At 40.5% G+C, this 24,704-nt stretch overlaps 1 protein-coding gene across 12 annotated transcripts in view; it reads right to left on the minus strand.

Annotated features, from left to right (window-relative positions):
- TIAM1 (TIAM Rac1 associated GEF 1) overlaps positions 1-24,704 on the minus strand; it is a 194,497-nt gene that overhangs the window by 31,848 nt on the left and 137,945 nt on the right. For all 12 annotated transcript variants that reach the window (XM_028727008.2, XM_028727009.2, XM_028727005.2 and 9 more), the window contains 9 exons: positions 23,294-23,738; positions 19,269-19,441; positions 16,420-16,653; positions 14,013-14,198; positions 11,342-11,488; positions 10,680-10,754; positions 8,052-8,222; positions 3,088-3,192; positions 1,588-1,669 (listed from right to left, as the gene is read on the minus strand). In XM_028727008.2, the coding sequence (XP_028582841.2) occupies positions 1,588-1,669; positions 3,088-3,192; positions 8,052-8,222; positions 10,680-10,754; positions 11,342-11,488; positions 14,013-14,198; positions 16,420-16,653; positions 19,269-19,441; positions 23,294-23,738 (1,618 nt within the window). The remainder of the gene's footprint in view (positions 1-1,587; positions 1,670-3,087; positions 3,193-8,051; positions 8,223-10,679; positions 10,755-11,341; positions 11,489-14,012; positions 14,199-16,419; positions 16,654-19,268; positions 19,442-23,293; positions 23,739-24,704) is intronic.

The following is a 24,704-nucleotide window of genomic DNA, read 5'->3' on the forward strand; positions in this document are numbered from 1 at the left end:
GCGCAAGGCAGCTTCTGTTGCAAGAAAAGGCAGCCCTTGAAAAAAGTCTTTCTTGGGGATGATGCTGTGACTTGCTTAGTGTGAAAAGTCTTTATTTATTTAGCAAAGAGAGGCTTGTTTCCTGGAAGGACTCAGCTCTTGAAATGGCCAGCCTTTGCACTTAAAATCAACCCCCATGAAAATCTAGCACACCACTTCAGGCAAGACAAAAATGGCAAATTTGCCATGTTTCATTAGAAGACTTAATACTGAGGTGCACACTGTGACAGCTATGGGAATGACAGTCCTGAGATTTGACCACAGATGATTTATTCAATAAATCCTCTGAAGAAGCATGCTTAGATATGAAAAGGCAAATGGATACCAGCAAAACAGGGTTACGAAGCTAATCCAAAAAGAAACACCCCCCAAAAACCGAGACACAGAAGAAAACAATGGCATGGCCCTCCTTCCTTATATCAAGGGCACTACAGATAAAATTAGCAAAATCCTCCATAAACACAATATCAAAACAGCCTTTTGCGCCAACCAAAAAATAGCCAATATCCTCAGAAACCCCAAGGATAAAATCCAGTTGGAAAACCAAGGGGTCTATGAAATACCCTGCAAAGTCTGCCCAGCCACGTACATTGGACAAACAAACAGACGAATAAATGCACGTATCGCAGAACACAAGAATGCCGTCAAAAAAGAAGAAAAAACTTCCTCTCTTTTCCAACACATGAAAGAAACAGGACACGAAATTAATTTTGCAGATTCCAAATTGCTCTCTAACATGGAACATCACCACAAGAGAATAATCATGGAAGCCATCGAGATAGAGAAACACCCTCACAACATGAACAAGCGTGACGACACATCCCGCTTGCCAGACATCTGGAAATTAGCCCTCCCCACAAAAACTGACACCAGATCCAGAGGCACACAGAACGCCATCACCAATCAACCACACCAGACCCAAACCCAGACCCTCTCCACAGATAAATTACAGACACCATCCAGTAGCCAAACCATGGTGGCACCTCCGGATGCTGCACCCCCCTGCAATCCCTACACAGATCTGGCTGGCACAGGCCACAAAACCACAGCTCGCCCCTATACACGAAGCCAAGCCAGAGCACAACTAAATGCAGTACAGCCATCTTCTCAGAAAAACTCTTCACAAAGTTCAAGAGGTCAAGACACAAAGGCTTTAGCAACTAATCCATACCTAATGACCCACCTAAGTGGTACTCAGGATATCACTCAAGAAATCACTCAAGATATCCCTCAAGCAATTAAGGAACAAAAGAAGAAAAGGCACACTAGCCTGGGAACTGCCTCTCTGCCCAGAACATTGGAGGCTATACACCACACCTCCTCGACAGTATTTATAGGAACTCAAACACTGAGATCCTGCTCTGTTCCAGTAACAAGAAGCCGAAAGCACCAGCCTGAAGATGACGAGTGAGACCTCGTCGAAACGTCGCCTAGACACCCCAACTTTTACACGGGAAGACACCCGAGGACACCAAAACCTGCATTCCTATACCCGTGAAAATCTACGAAAGCATATATATATATATATATATATAATGTCAAACTCACCATAGTTATCAGACGACGTGTCAGATTTTTCAATCCGAATTTGCTGTGTAATTTTCTCACAGATTTCAATTTCTTTATACAACTGAAAATGCAAAAAGAGAGAGTGAGAGTCGGTTGTGAGGACATATATTGTCAGTTGTTATTTTTTCACACAGTGTTCTTTTAAAATTAAGAGTGAAGACAAAGATGTCTAAAGAAGAACCGCAGCAATGTGAAGAGAATCTTGCGTTTTTCATTTTGTATTGTTATGTTGTGTTCTTCAGATGAAGGGCAGTATACAAATTTAATAAAAATAGTAACTTGGCAGATCGTACTGCTAAATTACCGTAAATACTGGTTCACAATGTCATTGTTGACAGAAGGTGGTGGGAAAGGGATGGGTGTACACTGAGGAGCAAGCTGAACTGCATGAACCAGAGTATATGCATATGTATACTCTGGTATACTCATAGCATTTCTAAAGAAGAACAGTGAATTACTGCAGAAGTGTTAAGCTTCATTTTCAGCGGTTTAGATTTTCAGCCACAACCCTAGATTTCTGCTCAGAAGCAAGCTCCACTGAGCTCAATGGGACTTACTCCAAGGCAAGCACATACAGTCGTATCTTGGTTCTCAAACGGAATCTGTTCCGGAAGTCCGCTCAACTTCTGAAAATGTTCGAAAACCAAGGTGCAGCTTCCTGCACTCAATCGGAAGCAATGGAAGCTGCGTCAGATGGTTCAGCTTCCAAAAAAAAGTTTGAAAACCAGAACACGCACTTCCCAGTTTGCGGCATTCGGAAGCCAAAACATTCGAGTCACAGGGCGTTTGAGAACCAAGGTATAACTGTATAAGATTGCTGCCTTGACCTCAGAAATAAAAGCACATAATTTCCCCTTTATCCAGTCATCCTACTATTCATCTCCACTGGGGGTCAGTATCTACCATCTTTTTCATTGCATCAGAAATCCACATTTCTTTTCTCCATCTTGCTTGGCAAAGACCACCCCTCAATATCCACGAAAGCTTTCACAATGATGCTCCCTCTGTCTGAGAAAACTTAGACCCACCATTTACACCTTCTTTCCATTTACACCAATCACAAGCCATGAATTTTATCACCCTGCTTAAAAGTAAATTACTAAAGTTAGTGTCTCATATAGAAATTAAGAATGTTGGACTAGGATTAGCAGGCCTTGGTTCAAATCTTCACCCAGCCTTAAAGCCTTGGGGCAGTCTCAAAACTACCCCACAGAGTTGTTGTGAAGAGGGGAGGACCATTTATACCTCTGTGTGCTCCTTGAAGGGTAGAATTCAAGTGGTAATAAATAACAACAATAATATCAGAATCAATATCTTTTGTAAATTTGTAAATTATCTTGTGCTACCAGTTTAAAGTTACTGATATTTATGAATATCAATAGCTTGCAATTAATTACCAAAAAAGACCAAGCACTACAACAAGAGTCTTTTTCTCACAAGAAATGTTGCACAGAATTATGATTGAAGGGTGAGCATTACCAATTCATAAATATCCTCTTCTGGCTTTGGTATGTAGGATTGCATTTGGTTTCCTGTCAGGAACTTAAGACGTAGATAGTGAGCTGAGTAATCCAGCTGATGTGCCTGAAAGGGAGGGAAGGGAGGGGGGAGAGAAGGTTACTGCAAGATATAGATAAGAGCACAAGCAACCATTTTCTTTTCGTGAAAGATGTTCCTGTAAAATGAAGGGAAGGTCTTTTTGCTTAAAAGGATGTTTTATAAAGATACTGTCTAAACAACCCCAGAAAGTTACTGTCTAAACAACCACTCAGAAAAGAAATGCTCGCTTATCCCCATCTTGATATTGCAAAGATAACAGCATTCCTCTGAGTGGGAAGCCCTGCTGAAGTCCAGCTCTGCTCACCTACAGTGTGGATGAAAATACTGCTAGCGTAGATAAGAAGTTAATTGTATCATAGGAAAAGGGAACGGCTTGCTCCTAAAATCTGACATATACAGTAGGAGACCAGGGGTGCTGCTTTCTGAATCTCACCAAAGTTTGCCATCACGTTATCAAATACTTGCTAATTTTGAATGATAAAGGGCTCCTAAAATTCCAGGCATTACATAATATTATCCCAAAACAGATAACCATGAATGTGGATTCTCTCATTATTATTATTTTTTAAAAGAGTTAGTTAGCTGGATGTTATGGCATTTGCACTTCCACCTTCTTATTCCCTACAAGTGGAATTTATATATGTCATTTTAGAATTACTTCAGAAATCTGAAGCAGTTGAGGAATCCTAAAGCAAAGTCAAACAAGTGCAGCTTCAGCATTGCAGGGGTTGGGCTAGATGACCCTTGGGCCCCTTCCAACTCTATGATTCATTGATTCTCCTCACAATTAACAGAAGATCCGTTAACAAACAAAAAACGGCCTGCAGAATGGGCCCACATCTGCCTGAAAGGTAATAAATGTCTGGCTGTCCCACTACTACCATACTATCCCTACCTTTGAACAAACAGCTGCCGCTTCTGGCCCATTGAAGCTAAGTATTCAGACACAACCACAACTCTTTTCCACAGTAGGTAAAAGGACAGTAGTGCAAGGAAAAGTTCAGTGTGGAACAGAAAGCCAACCCAGCTTCCCCTCCTGTATTGAAAGGCTGACAGAAGGATTGGAATGTTTCTTCCCAAGGCCGGTGGCAGAAGTAGCAAGGCTGCATCTCTTTCGAAATTAAAACCCCACTAGTTCTCCAATACTCTGGCCTTTGGGGAAATAACATAACAGCATCTGGGAGGGAAGGGAGGGCAAATGAGCGCTGCCATTCATCTACACACCTGAGGGCAATCATTACTTGCCTCAGGCCTGTAGCAAATTCTAATCGGAGCCACATCAGCTATTTCATATGACACTGAGTTAACATCAGTCCCAATGTGGCCTACTGCCTCCAAATCTGTTGTGAAGACAGCATCTGTCCTTCCCTATTAGCGCAGTTTTTGACCTAGTCAAAAAGCTCTAGGTTGTTTTTCATTTACAGGCATCCCCTTCCTTCCCGCCCTCCCCCAATAAACCTAACTGAATTTGAACCGTTTTCAGCGTTGATGGAATTGGAAGGCAAGTCAGCTGCGTATCAGTGAACAAAAAGACTTGGGAAAGCCTGCCGCTTGAGAAACGTTCAGAAATGAAACTTGACAAGGCAGCGCAAGAACAGGCAAACAAAACCACGTGAATGGAACCAATGACCCACTAGCCTCCTTCCGACAGCCTCTTTCTGTCAGTCAGCAATCAGCAAAAACCTCATGTACATTCCACAGCTCATTCAGCTTTAGAGCTGTCAGGAGAAGCGGTGACTGAAAGGCATGTCAGCGAGATTTACTCCGACATGTTAAGAGAACCTACAGGGACTAGTGTCCCAGGCAGCACCAGGCTAACCACACATACCAATGGCTATATGCTGATGCACAGCAATTTCTAAACTATTTACTTTCTTGTGGGGAAAGCCATAGCTCTCCCAGAATAAGGGAGACCTCCAAGAAAAGGTTGGTTGCTATGCCTATCATCATCATCATCATCAACAACAACAACAACAACAATATCATCTCTGGAACCCTACAATAAACTTCCTTAGTTTTGAAAACAGCAAGCTCATTATTAGAGATTCCCCAAATAGGAACATAGGGAATTGCTCTATGTCAAGTCAGACCACTGACCGTATAGCTCTGTGTTGTCTCTTTAGTGACTGGCAGTGGCTTCATTTGTGTTTCAAACTTTCTCAACAAAAACTAGAGGTGCCCGGTATCAAACCCAGCAAAAATTGGGAACTGTTTTCAGCCTAATGGCTGCATTCCCTTCTGGCAACCTTCCAGCAGCCAGAGACAAAAATGGGCAGAGCATGTGAATGTTTGTACAGTGTAGTGGTTTCTACACATGCCCCTCTCTATCGTCCATCCAGGGCTGGAGAGGAGATACAGCTGGGGAGATCCCTGAGGGCCAGACTGAAAGGTCTGGAGGGGCCTTTCAAAAAGAGGTTCACTTTTTTTATATACAATGGAACCTCAACTTACATACACCTTGTCTCGCGTATGTTCCAAGTTGCATCCACGGCAAACCTGGAAGTAAACACTGGGTTTGCCGCGCTTCGTGCATGCGCGGAAGCGGCATCTGGCGTCTGTGCAGAAGTGCACTACCGCTGAATGCACAAGCGCACAAGACGCCTCTTCTAGTGTCCCGTTTCAACCAGCAGACGGACCTCCGGAACAGAATATTTCCGTAAGAAGAGGTTTCACTGTAAAGCATGGGTTCTACCACTGAGCTACCTTTGTCCCGCCACCCCAATGCTCAATACACAGCACACTACCCAGACAATCAATACAGATATAGTAGGACAATAATCCTGGGCATCTATTCAATCTAGCATTTGAAACCCTTGGGTTCCCACCGTCAAGGGAAGATTTACAACATGGGGAATCTTAACAACACAATCTAGGGCATGAAGGAGTTCACATGAAATGTTTACTATACCAGAACTCGACTGGTTCTCAGATGGCAGGTGGCAAACTGATGTGAAATGATGTGGATCAGAGAATTAAAGGAAAAAGAATGAGCTGAATACAAGAGACAGAAGAGAGAGATTTATTATTAGATGTTACAGGAAAGAATGCAACCATAAGTATTTCCCTAAGCGGATAATTTGGTACGGAAAGAAGCAGATTCACAGCTTGAACTACAGATCAGTTTAGCCCAGTGGACTTGAAATTAATACAATTCCAACTGTGGCCCAATAGGTTTGTGGCTCAAAGCCTAAAACGAAGTAGAACATGGCCTTAGGAATTTATCTTCACAAAATGTAAAGTATAGGGAAAAGAGCAGTCAGTATCTGTTGGCTGAGAATCTGGCTTACTGCTTATGTAAAAGTTCTAAAAATAAAATGATTGCTAAGAACATTTTATAATTGTTGCCTATTGTGTCTTTTTTGAAAGTGTCATCTGCCTTTGGTTACAATGAGACATTTCTCACTGAGAGCGTCAGTACTCTCCAGAAATTCATTTGCCAGCGAATACAATATATAATTACCCATAATAAATGCTTTTCTTCATACCTTCTGTGCAACACTGGGCTTTTCTTTAAAAGTCATAAAGTTATGTTTCTGAAGGCATCATTTGAATATGAAAGATTCAATGTGTTAAACAAATTGCTTTAAGGGTTTCAGATTAGTTGGTTAGTGGATGTTACAGGGGATGGACTTATATTTACCTTCCTGCCACAGCAGTACCTATTTATCTGTTTGCACTGGTATGCTTTCAAACTGCTTGGTTGGCAGGAGCTAGGACAGAGCAATGGAAGCTCACCCTGTCACAGAGATTCGAACTGCTGACCTTCTGATTGGCAAGCCGAAGAGGCTCAGTGGTTTAGACCATAGCCCCACCCGCATCCCTTTGTCCCATACTTAAAAGAATCCAACACTACAACTCAGAAAACAGATAGATATGGAAACTGATAGAGAAGATACAGATGAAAAATAGGTGAATCACATGAAAAAGTAATAGAACGTACTTAACTGAATGACAGAGAAAATGTTTTGCTGAATATACAAATATAATCAATGGAAGCACACTGGAAGGGCACTGGCACAAAGTTCATTGTTCAAATGTGAATAAAAATAAATTTAAAACTTAGACCAAAAAGCTCTGGGGAAAATTCATTTCAACAGAGCTCACCCACTTTTCCTGTGGATAATGGCATTAAGTTCGGGTACCACAGGTGACAGGAATACTCAGCAAGAGGGTGTATAAAACCTCAAAGTTATACATAAATACAAAATAAAAATGATTCAGCATGAAAGAGTTCCAGTGCAGACAATAAGCTCCTGTTTGTGTACAGCTTCCACCATTACTTAAATGAAAGGGACAGCTCAGCACGCGTGGAAAAGAGTGTGACTGAAACATTTACAGATCTCTGCACCAGAACATCACTATCTTGGATTGTGAACATCTTAATTTTAACCAAACTCACAATTGTGTGTGTGTGTGTGTGTGTGTGTGTGTGCGCGCGCACACACACACACACACACACACACACACACACACATATAATTCTATTAAAACTTGTGCTGAAATGATACTAGCATAGGAGAATATAGGCACAGACTACAAATAAATGCTTAGAAGCCAAAATAAAATAAAAATGTAAACCTTAAAATTTAAATATTCCATAAGAAGTAAGAATTTCAGAATGGTCTTTAGGATGTGCAATGACAAACATTTCCATACACATATGGTTGTCACAGATTGCAGATCATTCAAATGTGGGAAATCCATCCAGTTCTGCATTCTTTTGCAACTTTTCATTTTTGGTAAAATTAAACCACAGGACGGCTCATTATAGTTAGAACACTCTGAAACTGGGAGGGGGGAGGGTAGTAAAATGGCTATAATCACAATTTCAAATAATCATAGAAAATTCAAAAATCTATTTCCTATGATGTTTCTTTTTTTACCTTGCAAATCATTTCCAGGACATCCCGTGTTGTGTCCCCCGGGTGGACTACCGTCAGGGCAGACTGGTTATTTGGCAGGCAGTACCAGGATGGTGTAAAATACTCATGAACCCAGATGTCAGAATCAGGATTATGTGGGTGGACTGAGGTGAGCGCCACTTCTTTTTCTCTCTGAATAGAAATTCACACAGTTATTAACATGATTCTGCTCAAATACAACTGATTCATTTGCCAGTTAAACATAAATATAGGGCCATAAAGTATGCCTTTGTTTTCTATCAAATTAAATAACAAAATTAAAGCACTATATTACGGGTAGGGAGCTGGCTTCCCTGAAGGCAACCAATTAAAATTCAACCCCCAGAGGATTGTCAGCTGGCCTCCAAGTTGCCAACTCCCTTTCTTCTTCTTTGACGTCTATCCACTCTGGTAAAGGACAATTATTTGATGCCTGCATCCTTATTGCACATGCAATAGCAGAGTCAAGGGGGAAGTATGCTTGCAAAAAATGCCTGGAATACATTGGACTTGGGACCAGGGGGGGAATGTATGCACACACAAAAACCAAGAGGATAAATAAATCTAAGAAGAGACACCACTATTCTCACTATTCACAACAGAAAGAGTTGCAGGTGAGAAAGTCATTGTGGATTTGGTTGAACTGTCCAGTGGCAACCTGCTGCATGCATTTAATTTTTTTATCATTATTATTATTTTGTAGGTTTAAGATGGACCCCTGAGGAATATAATTCCAAGCAAGTGACAGATGTATGGAATTCTCATTAGTTTTAAATGCAATCACATCCCCATTTGCTCGATTAAAAATATGCCCCCTGGCCCAGACTTAATGGTGCTTCATCTCAGTATTCTTTAGGGAGTTACAGGGTAGGGCTGTAATTGGCAGAGCAGAAGTCTCTCTACAGTGTAGACATTGATCAAACACAGAGAACGGTGTGTTTATATGTCCTCATCAACCCAGATTAGCAGTGGTCTCTGTGAAGTCATTTTCCACATAAAAGTGAAATGTTCAGTCCCTGTCTTTACATATCACGTTGCCTGCGCATTGTTATTGTTTGTGATATGGAAGCAATGTGAGGTTTCGCCATGTACAAAATAGTTTTGCGGCAGTGGTGAAATGCATAACGTTGCCAAAGTATTTTTGACCTCATGAAAATCTAACACCTCTTCAGAGGAAAAGGACAGACTATGCTTGGCAGAATTAAGAGCAAAGCCACGTTTGGGGGCCTGGGGAATTGCTGGATGCAGGAAGGGGCCTTACCCTGAAGAAAGGGCTCCTCAAACCTTGAGAGGGCAAATATGGAGAACAGATGTGGCAAGGTGTCAAGGAATATCAGGAACCACTGCATGCCTGGTTCTCCAGGCAAATAAGCAATTACAATTATAATCTTAGTGACCATAAGGTGGGATCCATATAAGAGGTAAGTATTATCCCGGTATATTCAGCTAAAGCCATTTTCCCCCAATGGCTACTTCAGCTCTACAGAGCTTTGAACACAGTAAACACAGCCCTGTAATTCCTCCTCAGTTTTTTCTTGAACCCCTGAAAAAAGAACTTTAATTTCAGAAACCAAATGAAACTCTCTGAAAATCCCTTCTGGAAGCTGGGAGGCTGAGTATATGTTTTGTGTTTGTTTTTTAAAGTGGGGAACCTGTGATCCTCCAGATGTTGCTGGACTTCAACTCCCATCAGCCCCAGCCGGCATGGCCAATGATCAGGGATGAGAGTTATAGTCCAACAACATCTGGAGGGTCACTGGCTCCTCACCTTTGTTTTAAAAGACAATATAATAGAAGTCCAAATAAAAGTAAAGAAGGCACAGAAAAGTACAAAAAGGATGAAGAGCAGTCAAAGACAACTTTTAAAAACCTGAGTTGTCATATGAAGAGCAGTCAAAGACAACTTTTAAAAACCTGAGTTGTCATATGAACAAAATAAACAAGCGCAAATCCTGGAAAATTGAATAAAAACTGAGGTGAGGGGTTTGTTGAGGAGGGATTATCAGAAATCTGTGTGAAAAATTTCTGGCAGCATGCGCCTGACTGCTGAACTAGGCAAGTACTTTGCTCTGATCCACGAGGACAATTACTACATTCTTGCATGTCCTGATAAGAAAAAAAAATCCTGCCTCATATTTATAGAGACAGGTGTGAACATAGGTTTAGGGGCAGAATTAAATTCAATCCTGATTAACAAGTAGCTATTAAAAATGATTGCTCTGATAGGTCTTCTGATACAATAAATCAGACAAAGGTTTAATCAATGGTAGCATTGGCAAACAACAGAATCAGAACACTACCCACCTCCAGTGGCCAATGACCATGGAACCTACTGGCCTCACTCGCAGAAATACCATTGAAGGTTTAAGAGTTCCCTTCTCTGCAGCACACTTTGGAGCTGAGCAGTGCCAAGCTCCCTCTACCTCATCGCTTGGCCATGTTTCAAACAGGCTGACATCTGGCAGAGCTGAGCTGCTGCATGACTCGCTCTTCCCTTCAGTACTTTTACTTTGTCCTAAAGGAGTGGGCTTCATTCTAAAAACAGATTCACGAGCTAATTGGACTCCTTTGTGTAAATTAATAAAATGATGATGTTCTTTTTTTTTTTACCTTGCTTTCTTGAACAGTGTCATCAAATATTCCTTCTAAAGATTTCTTTACAGAATCAGCTCCTTCACCAAACACCTGCAGAGGCACAGAACGTGCTATTTTAAATTACAATAGGATGATGCAAATGCTTTCTAAATTTGGAAAGATCTCATGTTACTGGGACAAATGAATAAGTGTTTCAAGGGAGGAAATTATCATCTCAAATTAAAACTGGATAAAATTCCTTCCTGGCTAGGAAAACAGCCAAATGCAAATGGCTGTCTGGTCTAATCCAACAAGGGTGGTTGCCCCATCTAAACCGCGACCTACTGAGACCCATTCAGGGATGTGTGGGGAATCAGATCAAATGGAAAGTGGAGAAACGCAAGGCCAGAAAAGTGCACTTAAGAAACAGCTAATAAGCTGTGGTGAAATTCTAGCAATACTTCCAACAATTTATGAAGCGGTAACTCCAACTAGTGCCGACCTCATCACCGCCCCAAACACCCTGTGTGGGAAACCAAAGGAAGATGCTTACCAAGATCTGCCACACTTCATTCCTGTATTTGTGGAAATGCAAAGTTCAGAGATTGTAGAAAAATTATATCAGATCCCCCAAAACAGGTTGGAGCTCAGGATCCAACCAAGAAGTTTGCAATTTTTTCTCTCAAGAGGTAGGCTACCTGATTAATGCTTGGTCTCCCTTGCTTTTTCTTTGAAGTGGTGTCCAAACCCCAAAGGGAAGAGAAACGGCTTCTCCGTTTGCTTGCTGATCTCGACATCACCTGTGTTCTTCTCCTGACACCAGATTCGCCTGTGCGAGCGGCCACCTGCAAGGTGCATTAAAAGCCATTCAACCAAAGACACCACAATCAGAGCAAAGCTAGAGGGCCAGACCTCATAATTTTAACGAGGACCCATAGATGTTAAGGTGTGCCAAGATTTTTAAAGAGGTTTGTATAAATTATGATGAATCAAAAATTACCTTTTATGTGCTGAGGACTGGGGCAGACACAGGGTGGTAATCAATAAAGTTTTCCTCAGAGGATACCCATTGAAATCAATATACCTAACTTAGTATGTTCATTAATTTAAATGGGTCTGCGCTGAGTCAAACATCATACTTCTTTTCAGAAATCTATCAGTTTAAACCCATTTTTGGTTTGACTTTTAGAGCCAGATGCTAACACAGTGATTCATTAGGACAAACTGCTGAACATTAACTATGTTTTACAATCAGCATTCATACACTAGATATATTTCATAGGTGGCAATTCTGTTACCATCCTACAAATTATATAATACTTGTAAATATCAATTGCTACTCTCAACAACAACGGGCCATTGTTTTCTCATCAAAGACTACGGCTAGCAGAAATTCCAAGCTATATTTTATTCTGAAAGCAAATTAAGGTAACATCACTTGGGCAGAGGACAACATTTTATACACCTGGGATTTTTCTCCCAACTGGTGAGTCCAAGTGGAATCACCAACTCTTGAGTCAGGTCGCCTATGTGGTCATTTTGTGAAAGACAGAGCAGCGAAAGGTATGACAAGGATGACTTATTATAGGCGCGCAGTTGGGAAATGAAACCAGTATGGCTATGCTGTATTACGGAGAGAGCCCAGGGCAAGAGCTATGTAACATGCGTAAGAGCAATTTAATACGAAAACATCCTTTAGCTGTAAGAGTTTATGAGTTAACAGCACTTCTGCAAGTAACCCCTAGAGGGCAAACTGAGACAAAAAAACAACAACAAAGCACACCCTCTTTAAAGGGGGGGGGGCAGAGAAAAGGAGTTACTTCACTCCTAGGTTACTTCCACTTTTGCCTCCCCCAGCAGCTTATCCTCTTGGTCTCTCTCTCCAGGGGCTCAGTCTCCATGCCTTCCTACTCTCTAGCTTTCTGGGGCTCTCAGCTGCCTTTCTTACTTAGGTGGCTTAGAAAGATTACCTGTGGTGCCCAACATACTCCATCTGCTTCTCCCCTCTGAGAAGCAAAACAGAATGCATTCGAGTTGCCTTTCAGACACATTTTGGCTGCCCCTTCCACTCTGTTCCGGCTGCAGCTGTGGTGAGGGTGGGCTCAGGGATAGGTCACTCTCTTACACAGCCTGAAATAGGTTTGGTGGTGAGGATGCCACAGCTCTAAAGTAGCCAACTACAAACATTACTGGATAACTTCTCACTTTGTTATACATTATCCTCTTTCAGAAGGAGCGGAGACCAGTCAGTTATCCTTTTCTGGATAAAGTATTATTAAAACTATTAACTTGTTATCCAAAAGATTTACACGAGCAAATCACAACACTAGCAGAAATAATGTAAAAGGTACCATAGATGATTATTTCCACTTTTCAACTAAAATAGTTACCAAACTGGTTTTCCAACAATTGCTTATGCAATAATTGACTCAGTGATAGCTACTTCTATAATATATCTGTATATGCTCATGGGATATGAATTGATGGTGGTTGAGTGACTCCCCAAGAAGAAAGGTTGCAGCAAATGGGACTTTTCAGTTGGGGGAAAAGGCAAGTAAGAGGTGACATGAAATTACGCATTGCATGGAGAAAATGGATAGCTAAAAGCCCCCCTCCCCCAATTCATGGACACCCAATGAAGCTGAACACTGTAATATTCAGGACGGATAAAATAAAGTACAGTGCAGAGATAAAATATGGAACTTGCTTCCACTGGAGGCAGGGATGGCTACCAACCCAGATGGCCTTAAAAGAGGGTTAGACAAGTTCATGGAGGAGTAGAGGGCTATTGGAGGCCATGACAGCTATGCTCTGCCTCCAGAGTTGGAGAAGTAATGCTTCTGAATAGCCATTGCTGGAAACCACAGGAGAGGAAAATGCTCCTATGCTCGAATCCTGCTTGCAGGTTTCCCGCAGGCATCTGGTTGGCCACTGGGAGGAAAGGAGTAGGTGGGCTATTGGCCTGATCCAGCAGGCTCTTCTCATGTTCTCACCATTAACAATGAATGAGAATGATAGCCTTTACAATAAGGAATGGCAATAAAATAAAAAGGATTCCAGCATCCAAAATATATGAAACTTCTTCTTCTTCTTATTATTATTATTATTATTATTATTATTATTATTATTAATTTTATCTCTTTGAGATGTTAAGACTGATTCAAATTTTTCACCCCCAAAATGCTAAAATTATTTGGAGACAAAAGAGATAGTACCCAGCTTTTTGCTGACAGCAGAGACCAAGAACAGACTTATATCACCAAGATGTACAGAGGCTGCACAGCAACAGCACTCAGTTAACCTTCTTACAAAAGCACCAAGTGATTTCTATTTTAGCAACAATAACCTCTGGCATCAGTTTAAACTCACCAGTGCATGAAAAGAAGACACTGAAAAGATTCCAAGACGGCCCATTGCATCTTTAGTTGGGCGACTTGCAAATGCGAGCAACGTTTTTGGATTTGGCAGTTCCCCGCCCTGGAGGCTAGCTAAGTAGCAACGATACCGAAAGAGATCCATTTGGAACTGTTCCAGGTTTTGTTCCCAAACAAAGATCTAGAAGAAGAAGTTCACAGAGGTAAGTAAACATTAAAGTCCATATGATACCATACAATAACACACAAGTATATATACCAGATTTTATAAAATTTTCTTTCACTGTCCAAATTTATTATATTTATAAGGGGGATTTAGATCTAAGTTGGAGCAAAGTAAATATCTTTATTTTCAAAGGGGGAGACATCCAAATACAACTATTACTTTGATACGATGCTAATAACATTAAAATTCTGGTTTTAATTTCCTCTTTATTGCAGCTGGATTCTCCTCTCACCGAGAGAGTGTTTTCCTGAAACACAATAGAGGTATGAAGACACCAGAACTACAGCAAAAAAAAAAAAAAAATCCCTAGGCTGTCAGCAGCAGCAGCAGCTTAAAAAGCAATGAAGTTTGTCATTGTACTAAAGAAAATGAATAAAGCACACTGGGGAATACATTAACATCTGTCAGATGCAGAGCAGAATGCCACCATCAGCCTGTGCCGTGCAGATTGCTAGTAGGGAACACTTTGAAAAGGGTGGAAATCTCCATAATACTGCATATTTTTTCTTTGGTTAACATTCTAGTAACATTTAGAGGCCTGGTTAAAGAGCTGCTGCAGCTCAGCAAAGGGGGCTCCATATGTTCCTTTCCATGATTAACACTGCAATCGTAAGTACACTTACTCAGAAGTAAGGCTTGGTGAACTCAGTGGGGCCTGCTCCTTAGTAAGTATCACACCATGAGAAGCCCACAAGCAGGACATGAATGCAATAGCATTTTTCCACTTGTGTTCCTTAGCGACTAAGTTTCAGAGACATAGGGCCTCTGAAGCAGGAGGAGATACATAGCCATTGTGATTAGCAGTCATTGATATCCTCAAAGAATTTGTTTAATCTGCTTTTAGACAAGGATGTAGCTCCGTGGCAGAGCACCTGCAGTGCATGCAGAAGGTACCAGTTTCAATTGCTGGCATCCCCAGGTAGGGTGGGGAGATCTCCCTGCTGCCAGTCAGTGTAGACATCACTTGGGAAGACAGGCGAACTAATGCCAGTGTACTGGAAGAAGCAAAGATCACCAGTGTCAAAAGCAATGATTCTTCAACATCAACTTCGTTGTATCATCATGTGTTGCTTTTCTGCCCCACAGTCTATGTGGTATCCCTGCCTGACTTAGGGCAGGTTTACACTGGAGCTCACTTCACTGTACAATGGCTACATTTGCCCTAATCTCAGTAAAATAAAGGAACTATGTGCAATAAAAAAAACCCACATCAACTCTGTTGGACTGGTCATGTTGTGCAGATGGCTGATTATCGTCTTCCAAAGCAACTACTCTATTCGGAACTTAAAAATGGAAAGCGTAATGCTGGTGGTCAACACAAGAGGTTTAAAGACTCTCTCTCAAGGCAAATCTTAAAAAATGCAGAATAAACACAGACAACTGGGAAACACTGGCCTGCAAGTGCTCCAACTGGAGAACAGCCTATACCAAAGGTGCCATGGGCTTTGAAGATGCTTGAACGCAGGACGAAAGGGAGAAACGTGCTAAGAGGAAGGCACGCTTGGCAAACCCTCACCGTGATCAACTCCTGCCTGAAAACCTATGTCCCCACTGTGGAAGGGCATATGGATCCAGAATTGGCCTCCACAGTCACTTATGGACTCACTGTTAAGACCATGTTCATGAAAGACAATCTTACTCAGCTACAAGCAATTGCCGAAGAAGAAGAAGACCAACCATGGGTTTGACTCAGTAAATGCAGGTTCCTATGTTCCCTTGCTTACAGCTACAAATGGCCACTGCAATAGTAAGACAGATATTTGCCACCAGAGTAAATTTTCTTTTGGTCAAGTCAGCTGAACGATGCCAAATTCAAACTGGAAGTATAAGGTACAGAAGACGACCAGATGCAATGCTCCACGGGGGAAGAAATATATGAAGCTTCTGAAGCTTCATTCTGAAGCCACATTAGCAATGCCCACACAAGCAACACAATTGAAAAAGAAAGCAGAAAGTCCAATGGATCCTCAGTTTTACACCAGCTACTTAAGATCATCACAATCGCTCTGTTACTACCGTGTTGTTTATTCTGGTGTTATGTTTTTAGGATTTATAAAATTCAAAATATTTAATAAAAACAATTTTATTTAAAGTAGGACAATAACTGTAGCAGACACTTGTGGACACCTGAATTTTATTTTATAGTCATATATTTAATGCATGCAAGCGAGGTTACCTGATCAAGAATTGTCTTCTTCTTCTTGGAGTCTCTGACAGAAGACAAACTGAGGAAATGCATTTCCCCCATTTTCTTCATCTTCTCGTCCATATCAATCTTCTGCTCCAGTTTTTTAATCTCTGTTTTCAACAGCTTGACAGTGTCTTCTTTGTGGTGCTGTCGGGCCACTGCAGTCGCGCAAGCAGAATGAACTGCTGTTATCCAGTTCTCCAGTTCCGTTTGACTAGAAGTCTAAAAAACAGAGAAGTAGAATCCTGTTGGTTAAAACATGCTGGGTTTGAAATGATTCCACTTCTATTCATCTCACTTATGAGACATGTGATGAAGAGGCATTCTACTCTTAATTTGCCCTTTTGAAATCAGCATTAGAATCAAAATCTTCCACCAGTGCTTTTTGGCTGCAGAAGGTTCCCTAGCAATGGCTCAGGAATTAGCTTTTTATCCCATCGCAAATGCTACAATAATATTTGGCTCATCCTTGAGCACAATGATTTAGACCTTGAGGTAACCAGAAAGCATGCCTGTATATTTTATAGCGTAATAATTACACAGCTAGTCCGCTACAATTCATAAAATAATTAATGTACATGGTGCCCACTGATATCGTAAACGTAATGAAAACTATAGTGCTTTGTTGCTGAGAAAGCTTATAATCATTAATTATTATAGCCCCACAATACCTCTGTGAGACTACCAATGCTTTACAGCTGAAGAGGGAAACTAGCAATGAACAGAGCAGCCCACATCAAAGAGAAAGCAACTAGATTTTGAGCCACAAGGCAATATACTCCCTGCTCACCAAGCAATGCTACCAAGCGGGATAGTAACAACAGCTCTTTTAGCTGTGGAAATCAGACAGAGCAATCCTGATTCTAAATGTACAGAAACCTGGGAGTGAAGTTAATATTATAATGGATTTCCACCTCAAAAAAACCAGTCTTTGGTTACGGCAATGTTTTGACTGGGTGGTCACACAAAGGGGACATTATTATTATTATGTTAAGTTGCACTGGGGAGCGGGGAGATGTAGGAGGCCAGACTTACACAGCAAGTCTGGAAATAAGGAGGCTACTCTCCTTCCAAAGAAAAGGTGAAAGCCTACAAAGAAACTGCACACACCTGAAATACGAGCATGCAATTTTAAGATGCGGTAAGCATCTGGCAACACCAAGGGACTTTCAAATTTAATGGCTCTGTGTAGGCCTCATCACAGCTGCCTGGCTGAGGAGGAAATTAGTAGCAGGCGTGTGGCATGTTTGGATGCAAAAATGCAAGAACAGGATTACAATGAAAAATATCTTTTGGCAGGACTGAAAGACCATTATTAATGTTGTTGCCGTTGTCGTCATCGTTTTGAATTCAGTTACATCAGCAGTTTCTACTGAACGTAGAGAGTGGTAAATAAGATAAAAAACCGTCAAGAACTTGTACACAGAAAATTCTAAACAGCAATTCCCGGTAAAGAAACTTATTTATTCTGTTTGCATGTTACTCTAAATGTACATGAATTATGTGGGCTAGGCTATATTATTGCTAGCTCAAATGATGTACATGCTCTAGCAGTTCTCTGAACAACACATCAAGCTTGTAGGCTACAGTAACTTGCCAATTATTTCCATAATTATGTCCAATTGTTCTTCCTCCCCTCTCATCCATCTCGTGTTTCAGCCTCAAAATCCTTTAGATTTAGAAGGGCTCCAACACACTGCAAACAAATAGCTTTACAATTCAAAAGAAAAGAACCCACTAATTCATTCTTTTTCCAAAAAAAAAGAAGTTCATTTTGTGCTCTTTCCCATGCGAGGTTACTGGAAAACCTAAGCTGATGTCTCAGCATGGAACTTGCAATAAATAAGGCTCTATGTTGCCATAAAAGCCATGCACTCCATGCGACCTTTCTGCCCCTTCCACATTTATTTTCTGAGAATCGAGGTTTCCTAAACAAAATGCATCTGTACAATTTTGCAGCAGTCTAAGTATGTAGATACGATTGGGGGGAGGGTCTTCGTGGTCTATTACACTAATGCTGTTTCCATATGTTCTTGTACTACCCCCCAGCCCAACCAAGTGAGCCACTCCAGTTTGGAAAAAGCACTTCATGCATGAAGGAAGACCCCCCCTTTTAATGTAAATTATGGTACTCTCATTCGCTGCATATAGGAAAATAAACATAAGGCAGACAGTTTAATTTTAAAAAAGATAGACAGAAGGCAAAAGCATAACTCTGAGGCTTTGTAGCCCCTGTGCATTTAGAGATTAGGACTTGTTTGCTAATATCCAGTATCTAAGTGTCAATAAAGAACAATGGTGGAGAAAGTATAGATGTACCAGTGGTCTGGCTCTGCATAAGGCTGCTTCCTATGTTCCTAGTTTGCGCTGAGAAGCACAGTGTTCTATACCCTGATCTGCAACATAAAGAATTATTGGTCTGTGAAGTATATTCCCCCCAGATCTACTCAACCCTAAATATATTAACTGCACGTATTACACATCTCCCTTTAGATCCTAGATATTATTTCCTTGTGGCAGAAGACGGTGCCCCAAATATGTCACAACATAGTGACTGCTCTACATAACAGAGTCTGGCCTCCCTAAGAAACTGGAAGCAGATCTTTATCAACTCCAAGCTGAAGAAAGTCACAAAGCCATTTGGTTGCATCTTGGCACTGAAGTGTATTGGAACCTGCCACAAAAGCAAAGACTACCCACTGATAAAATAATTAGGCCACTAAATAATCAGGTGTGAAGGTGCCATCTTTCAGCTGCTGGGACACCATTTGGGTCTTTGCCTGAAGGAAGTGCAAAGAAAGAAAACAATTATGTAATGAACCAAGGACAGAACAAACCTGAAACAGAAAAGCATCACCAAGGGAATTGCTGAGGCAGAAAACATAGTCTTTCTTTGGGTGCTCAGGCACTGCTTGCACTATGCTGTTTTCCACCCAGACAGCATGTTTTGGGATGCTGTTGTGGTCTATTCCAGATCTGCCATCACTTTCGTAGAAGAATAATGTGCATCCTTAAGAAAAACAGCAAAGTATTAGGAAACTGAACACTTGAACAAGATAACACTGCAACCCTGTATCAACCTTAGCATTGAGTTTCATGTTTACAAGCTATACAATGTCAATATTTCCAAAAATCTTAACACATATGGAACCTGCAACAGTGTGGAGTGCTGCTTTCAACCATTCACGCCTTCCTTCATAATACCTCATTCCATTTCACCTGGGTTCCTATCCCCATCTCCAAGAGTTAATCAGCATGCTGTGGCTGCTGAGCTCTCTCTAAAGGTTTCCCCTTGCTTTTTTTTGTATTTATGCAAACCTTGAGACTTGTTACAACCCATCTTGTGTGTTGGCCCAATTAGCAAACAGCACTCTCAGCCTGAACAACAGAAACAGGGGAAATGATGATGATTCCAGAAAAAGAATGCTTTAGCGTGATACAACATTGCATAGGCAATTTATAATCTGTGACCCTTTGTGACTGTTTTTCACACATATCATGGGGTTTCTCTACGTGTCTCTTTCTCAAGAGAGCTCAGATAGTTGAAATTCCTTAATCACAGTACTCATTTGTACAGCATGCTCCAGAAAGTAATATGTTTTATATACATTTATATATGTTTTATAAATGCTGAATATATTTGTGTCAGCTAATTGCCAAAAGGTTGTGGTCCTTCAAACCTGATATTGTTCTTCAGGTATGCATTTTTTCCTTAGCACTGGTTTGAAATTTGAAATAAAAGAATTTTAAAAATCTCTCTGGCCAGGAGACTCCGGATCTCTAACAAAAGTAACGTTACAACTAGCCTAGACAATAATAAAGCTACAACATATATTATCCTCAAACACACCCCTGCCAGTACTTCCTGAGGTCTAGACTGGTTCATGTGCAACCCTTCAACCTTCAAAGTACTTTTGTGTGACTCAAAAGCAATTCTGAGACTCGACGAACCAAAGGTTTTATTTTCAACGTGACATTTCTAGTCTTGATCTACAAGCAGCTCCATGACACAGAAGCAAACATGCTACTGCTGTAATGTATGAAGCCGTCATAAGGAGATGGAGATATGGAAAGGAACTTTCCTTTTGTCCTAGCATGGTTTCAAAATTTACTATGGTTGAATTTATATTGCCCCTACAATGCCTTTGGCAATACGAGTATCGCCTCAATCAATCTATATAATGGTCGATGCAGGTTAATTCTTCTGTGGGTCCATGGTGGACTGGCATTATAAACTCAGCTCCTCCCAGGGGGCTATGGGGGTTAAAGGCAGGTCAAATTGCAAATAAATTTGTGAAAGTAACAGGCCAATATTAAGTGAAAGTAAAACCAGTTGTTAAGGAGAAACAGACCTGAAACTGATTGGCTTTAATGATTTAAAAAGCTAAAATAAAACTGATGCCAGTTTCAATGTTTTATGGAGGTGAATAAACAGTCAGCATGTAAATAATTTTTAAGGAGTCCTCAAAGGCTAACAAATTTACTTTGGATTTTCTGGACTACAACCCACTTTTTCACATGCAGGAAATGATACATTGAGTTGCACTTTTACATACGAACCCAAATTCATGTCAGCCTTTACCCATAGGCACAATTTAACATAATTGGTTTTTATGTATCAACCTATGAAAATGGGGAAGTTAGCATGCAAATACATTGATGCTTAAAAACTATGGTCTGGTCTGAAAAACATTTCTTGCATCAATTGTACATGTTTTACACAATTAGATGTGTAAAAGTAAATATATTCTATTTGGGTGGAGGGGATGCTACTAACTGATGAAGTCCAAACTTTGAGAAATGAACTTTGATAAATCTTAGCTCGTTTTATTAAAAGGCAGCAGAAAACAACCCATAAGGTTTCCATTCTATTAGAATATTTTATCTGGTGATCAATGTGTTGTTATCAACACAGAAACTAATACTTACTTGGAGTTAAGGTAGAATTATAAAACTTGGAAGGATAGAATTGACATTGCAATCCTGCACCTACTAATCTGTACCACTGAGAATGATGATGATGATGATGATGATTTATACCCTGCCCATCTGGTTGGGTTTCCCCAGCCTCTCTGGGCAGTTTACAGCAAGTTTAAAAACATAATAAAAACCTCCCGAAACGCTGCACTCAGTGGAATTTGTTTTGAATAGATATGTATAGGATTCCACTGAAAGCATTCATGCTTTATCATGTAAATATAATAAACATCACTCTGGTTTCCTAACAGAAAATTCTCATTTTGTTTGGTTTTAAAATTCTTCATAGATTTTCTGCTGTCAAGTAATCTGCGGTTACCATGTTAACCCAAGACTGGCAGATACAATATTTTCAGCAAAAAGTACTTTTCAGCAAGACACAGCAGATGTTAACTTCAAAGCCTAAATACAAACATTATTAGAACGTTATTAAGCCTTGGTAATCCAAGAAACAAACAATCAGTGTAAGTCACACTTTAAAGTAACACCTCTTTTATGTTCCTCCTTCCCCCTTTCTTTCCTTCCAGATGGCTCTTTGTTTATTTGCACCACACCATCACACTCTCCCATCATGCTGCCTGGACTGGGATGATTATGGCCTCTTCCTTTGCTCAGTCAGCCATGGTAAGTCTCTGATCTATTTCCCTGACCTCAGTTGCAATGTTACATGCATTCAGCTCCTACAAACTGCTGCTCCAGGCAATGCTCATTACCAAAAGGAATAATAGTGAAATCACAAGGCCCACCTTTTATTCCTTGGTCTCAGCAAGTAACCTTCCCGTCTTTTGTGACCTTTCTGAACAATATAAAACAGAACTTGGTTGCAATGTGACTTCCCCCTTTTGATCTGCTTTGCTCAGAGTTTGTTTTTTGTTTTACTTTGGTCTCAATTCTTAAATAGATAGAATTAGAAAATGTATTTTAATTTGGAAGGAATCGTCCCAAACAGATCAAGGAAACCTATTTAGGTAACAGCTTGTCCTCAGTTTTCTCAGCCTGTTTAAGGGAGTAGATAAGACTTTTCAGAACTGTGGTTCTCACACTCCTATTTCCAAGCCCTAACATTTTCAAATACATGTTCCATCTTAAGCGGAGAAGCAGAGGCAAAACCGCAAGAAGAATACCTACATTTCATATGAGCAGATTCAGAACCATCTCACCTAGGCTACACTTGCCAGGCACACTGGCCCTATATGAAGAGCCAAATGGCCACAGATGAAGAGCCAAAGCATTGACTTTAAAGGACTGCCGTCACAGATTGGTTTCTAACATTCACTTTCATCCGCAGATCAAAGTGGATGAAGAATTCTGGTGGGTTTGAAATTATGCTTATAGCAAAAGCAGGGAAAATAAATAGCCAGTGGAAATAAAGACATGCTTAGAGAAGCTTCATGTTATATCTTGCCAGTTCCCATTATCTTTTACTGTCTGTCCACCTGTACTATTCCCTGTACAAATAGCTCTTCACAAGAAGGAGCACTGGCATGTGTGACAGGCATATTTTGGGTCTTGGTTTTTTGCATGTCATATCTGTATCTTCTCTTTACTCCAGGGAACTCCAAGTAACATTTTAGCCCCAGAACTACTCTTTTGTACATGTTTCCATAAGAGACAGACCTAAGACCACTTCCTGAGCTTCCTGCCTAAAACTGGGATGCAAAACTGGACTTGTTTTAAAAAACTGTGTTACATAAAAAAGTAACGCCTAGTTGTGCAACAAGCCTTTTGCAGAGTTATTTTAATAGATTTCATCTTATACTGCACTTTCAGAATATCGTGACCCACCCAATAAGTAAGCTGCTTAAGTAACACAAGATCTTCACTGCCACCAAATAGTTGCTGTACTCTCTGATCTCTTAAGAAAATAAGGGTGTATTCACAGTACCTTTTAAAGAAACCCAGTACTGCTTCCATTTCCTCCGTGCAGCTAACTCCACCTTCTTGTTCTTTTTGTGTACAAGAAAGTTCTTCACTGCAAGCGCTCCTGCTTTCCGTACCGTCCCCTGGCCTGCTGTAAGAAGTATGTCCGACTGTCCTGGGGAACTCAAAGTCCCACTGCTCTGCTCATCGCTCAGGGCAGATCCAGCTTCATCCAGGTTATCATTGGTGCTACTCATCTCCAACTCCCTCCGGAAGTTCTCATAGACTCCCTGACGAGCCCCATCTCCAGTGGAAGAGCTGCCGCTGTCACTGCCAGCAAAGGCCCGGCTGGTCGTTGGAGAGTAGCTGGAGTTTGTGGCATTGGAACGTCTGGAGAGGAGGTCCGTGTCAGTCGTTGCCCCCTCAATCCCACTGTCCGCAAATTCACTCCCTTCGCCTGCATTCACATCCTGTATTAACACAGTAAAGAAAAGCAAACATTGTGGAGAAATGATGTCTCAATATAGTTATTGCATACTTTTTGAATAATTCTAGTACCATTCTTTTGCCTAAATATAAAAGAAGCTCCATTTCAAAATCAATGAAGTTATTCACTGCCCCATGTAAAAAATCCCTATTTAATTTATCTGACCGACCCGGTGATTACTCTTTTAAAACTTAATTGTTACGTTATTTATTTAACATAATTTATATACTGCTTAACTGCAAAAACCTCTAAGCAGTTACACGGAGCAGAAAATGTACATTTAATCCTCGGTAAACGTTTATAAAGAACCAATTTGACTTTAAAAAAAATTCAAAATATTAATTAAATCAGCAGTTTAAAAACATATGTTACAAAATAAAATTACATACATGTAAGTTTTATATATAAAGTGATTAAATATATTTATTGGAAACAATGCAGCATTTCTAACCCTTAATTATGGTCAGTGTGAGAGACTGAAACATGTGCTTAAGCTTTTAAATCTATTTTAATAAATTAAATATTTTTAGTTGAAAAGATAATATATACTCACTGAGAATGCAAATGCAAAAAGCCAACTTTTTTAAGCTGGACTTTGCTGATAATAGGTTTTGCTGTTGCTTAAAACGGCATGATCCCCTGACCCTCAGGCATATATTTGGCAGGTACAGGGGGTGCAATAAAAAGGAGGGGGTAGGAAGACTCTATTGCATGAGCTGAGTTCTGTTAATGTTTCTTTGGATCCAAGCCCAATACTGGATGATATCCCCCAGTTTCTGATTGCTATGTTAAATCGGAACAACCTAATTTGTGTGCCTATGGGATATCAGAACTGAGGCATAAAGTACCTAAACATTGCTTAGAAATAGTCACCATTCGACTGCATGGGACTTTTTTCTATCATATGCAAAGGTCTGGAATAACAAACAAATAAAATAAAGCATTTTGG

Source organism: Podarcis muralis, chromosome 4, assembly GCF_964188315.1.
Source record: "Podarcis muralis chromosome 4, rPodMur119.hap1.1, whole genome shotgun sequence".
Taxonomy (NCBI): Eukaryota; Metazoa; Chordata; class Lepidosauria; order Squamata; family Lacertidae; genus Podarcis; species Podarcis muralis.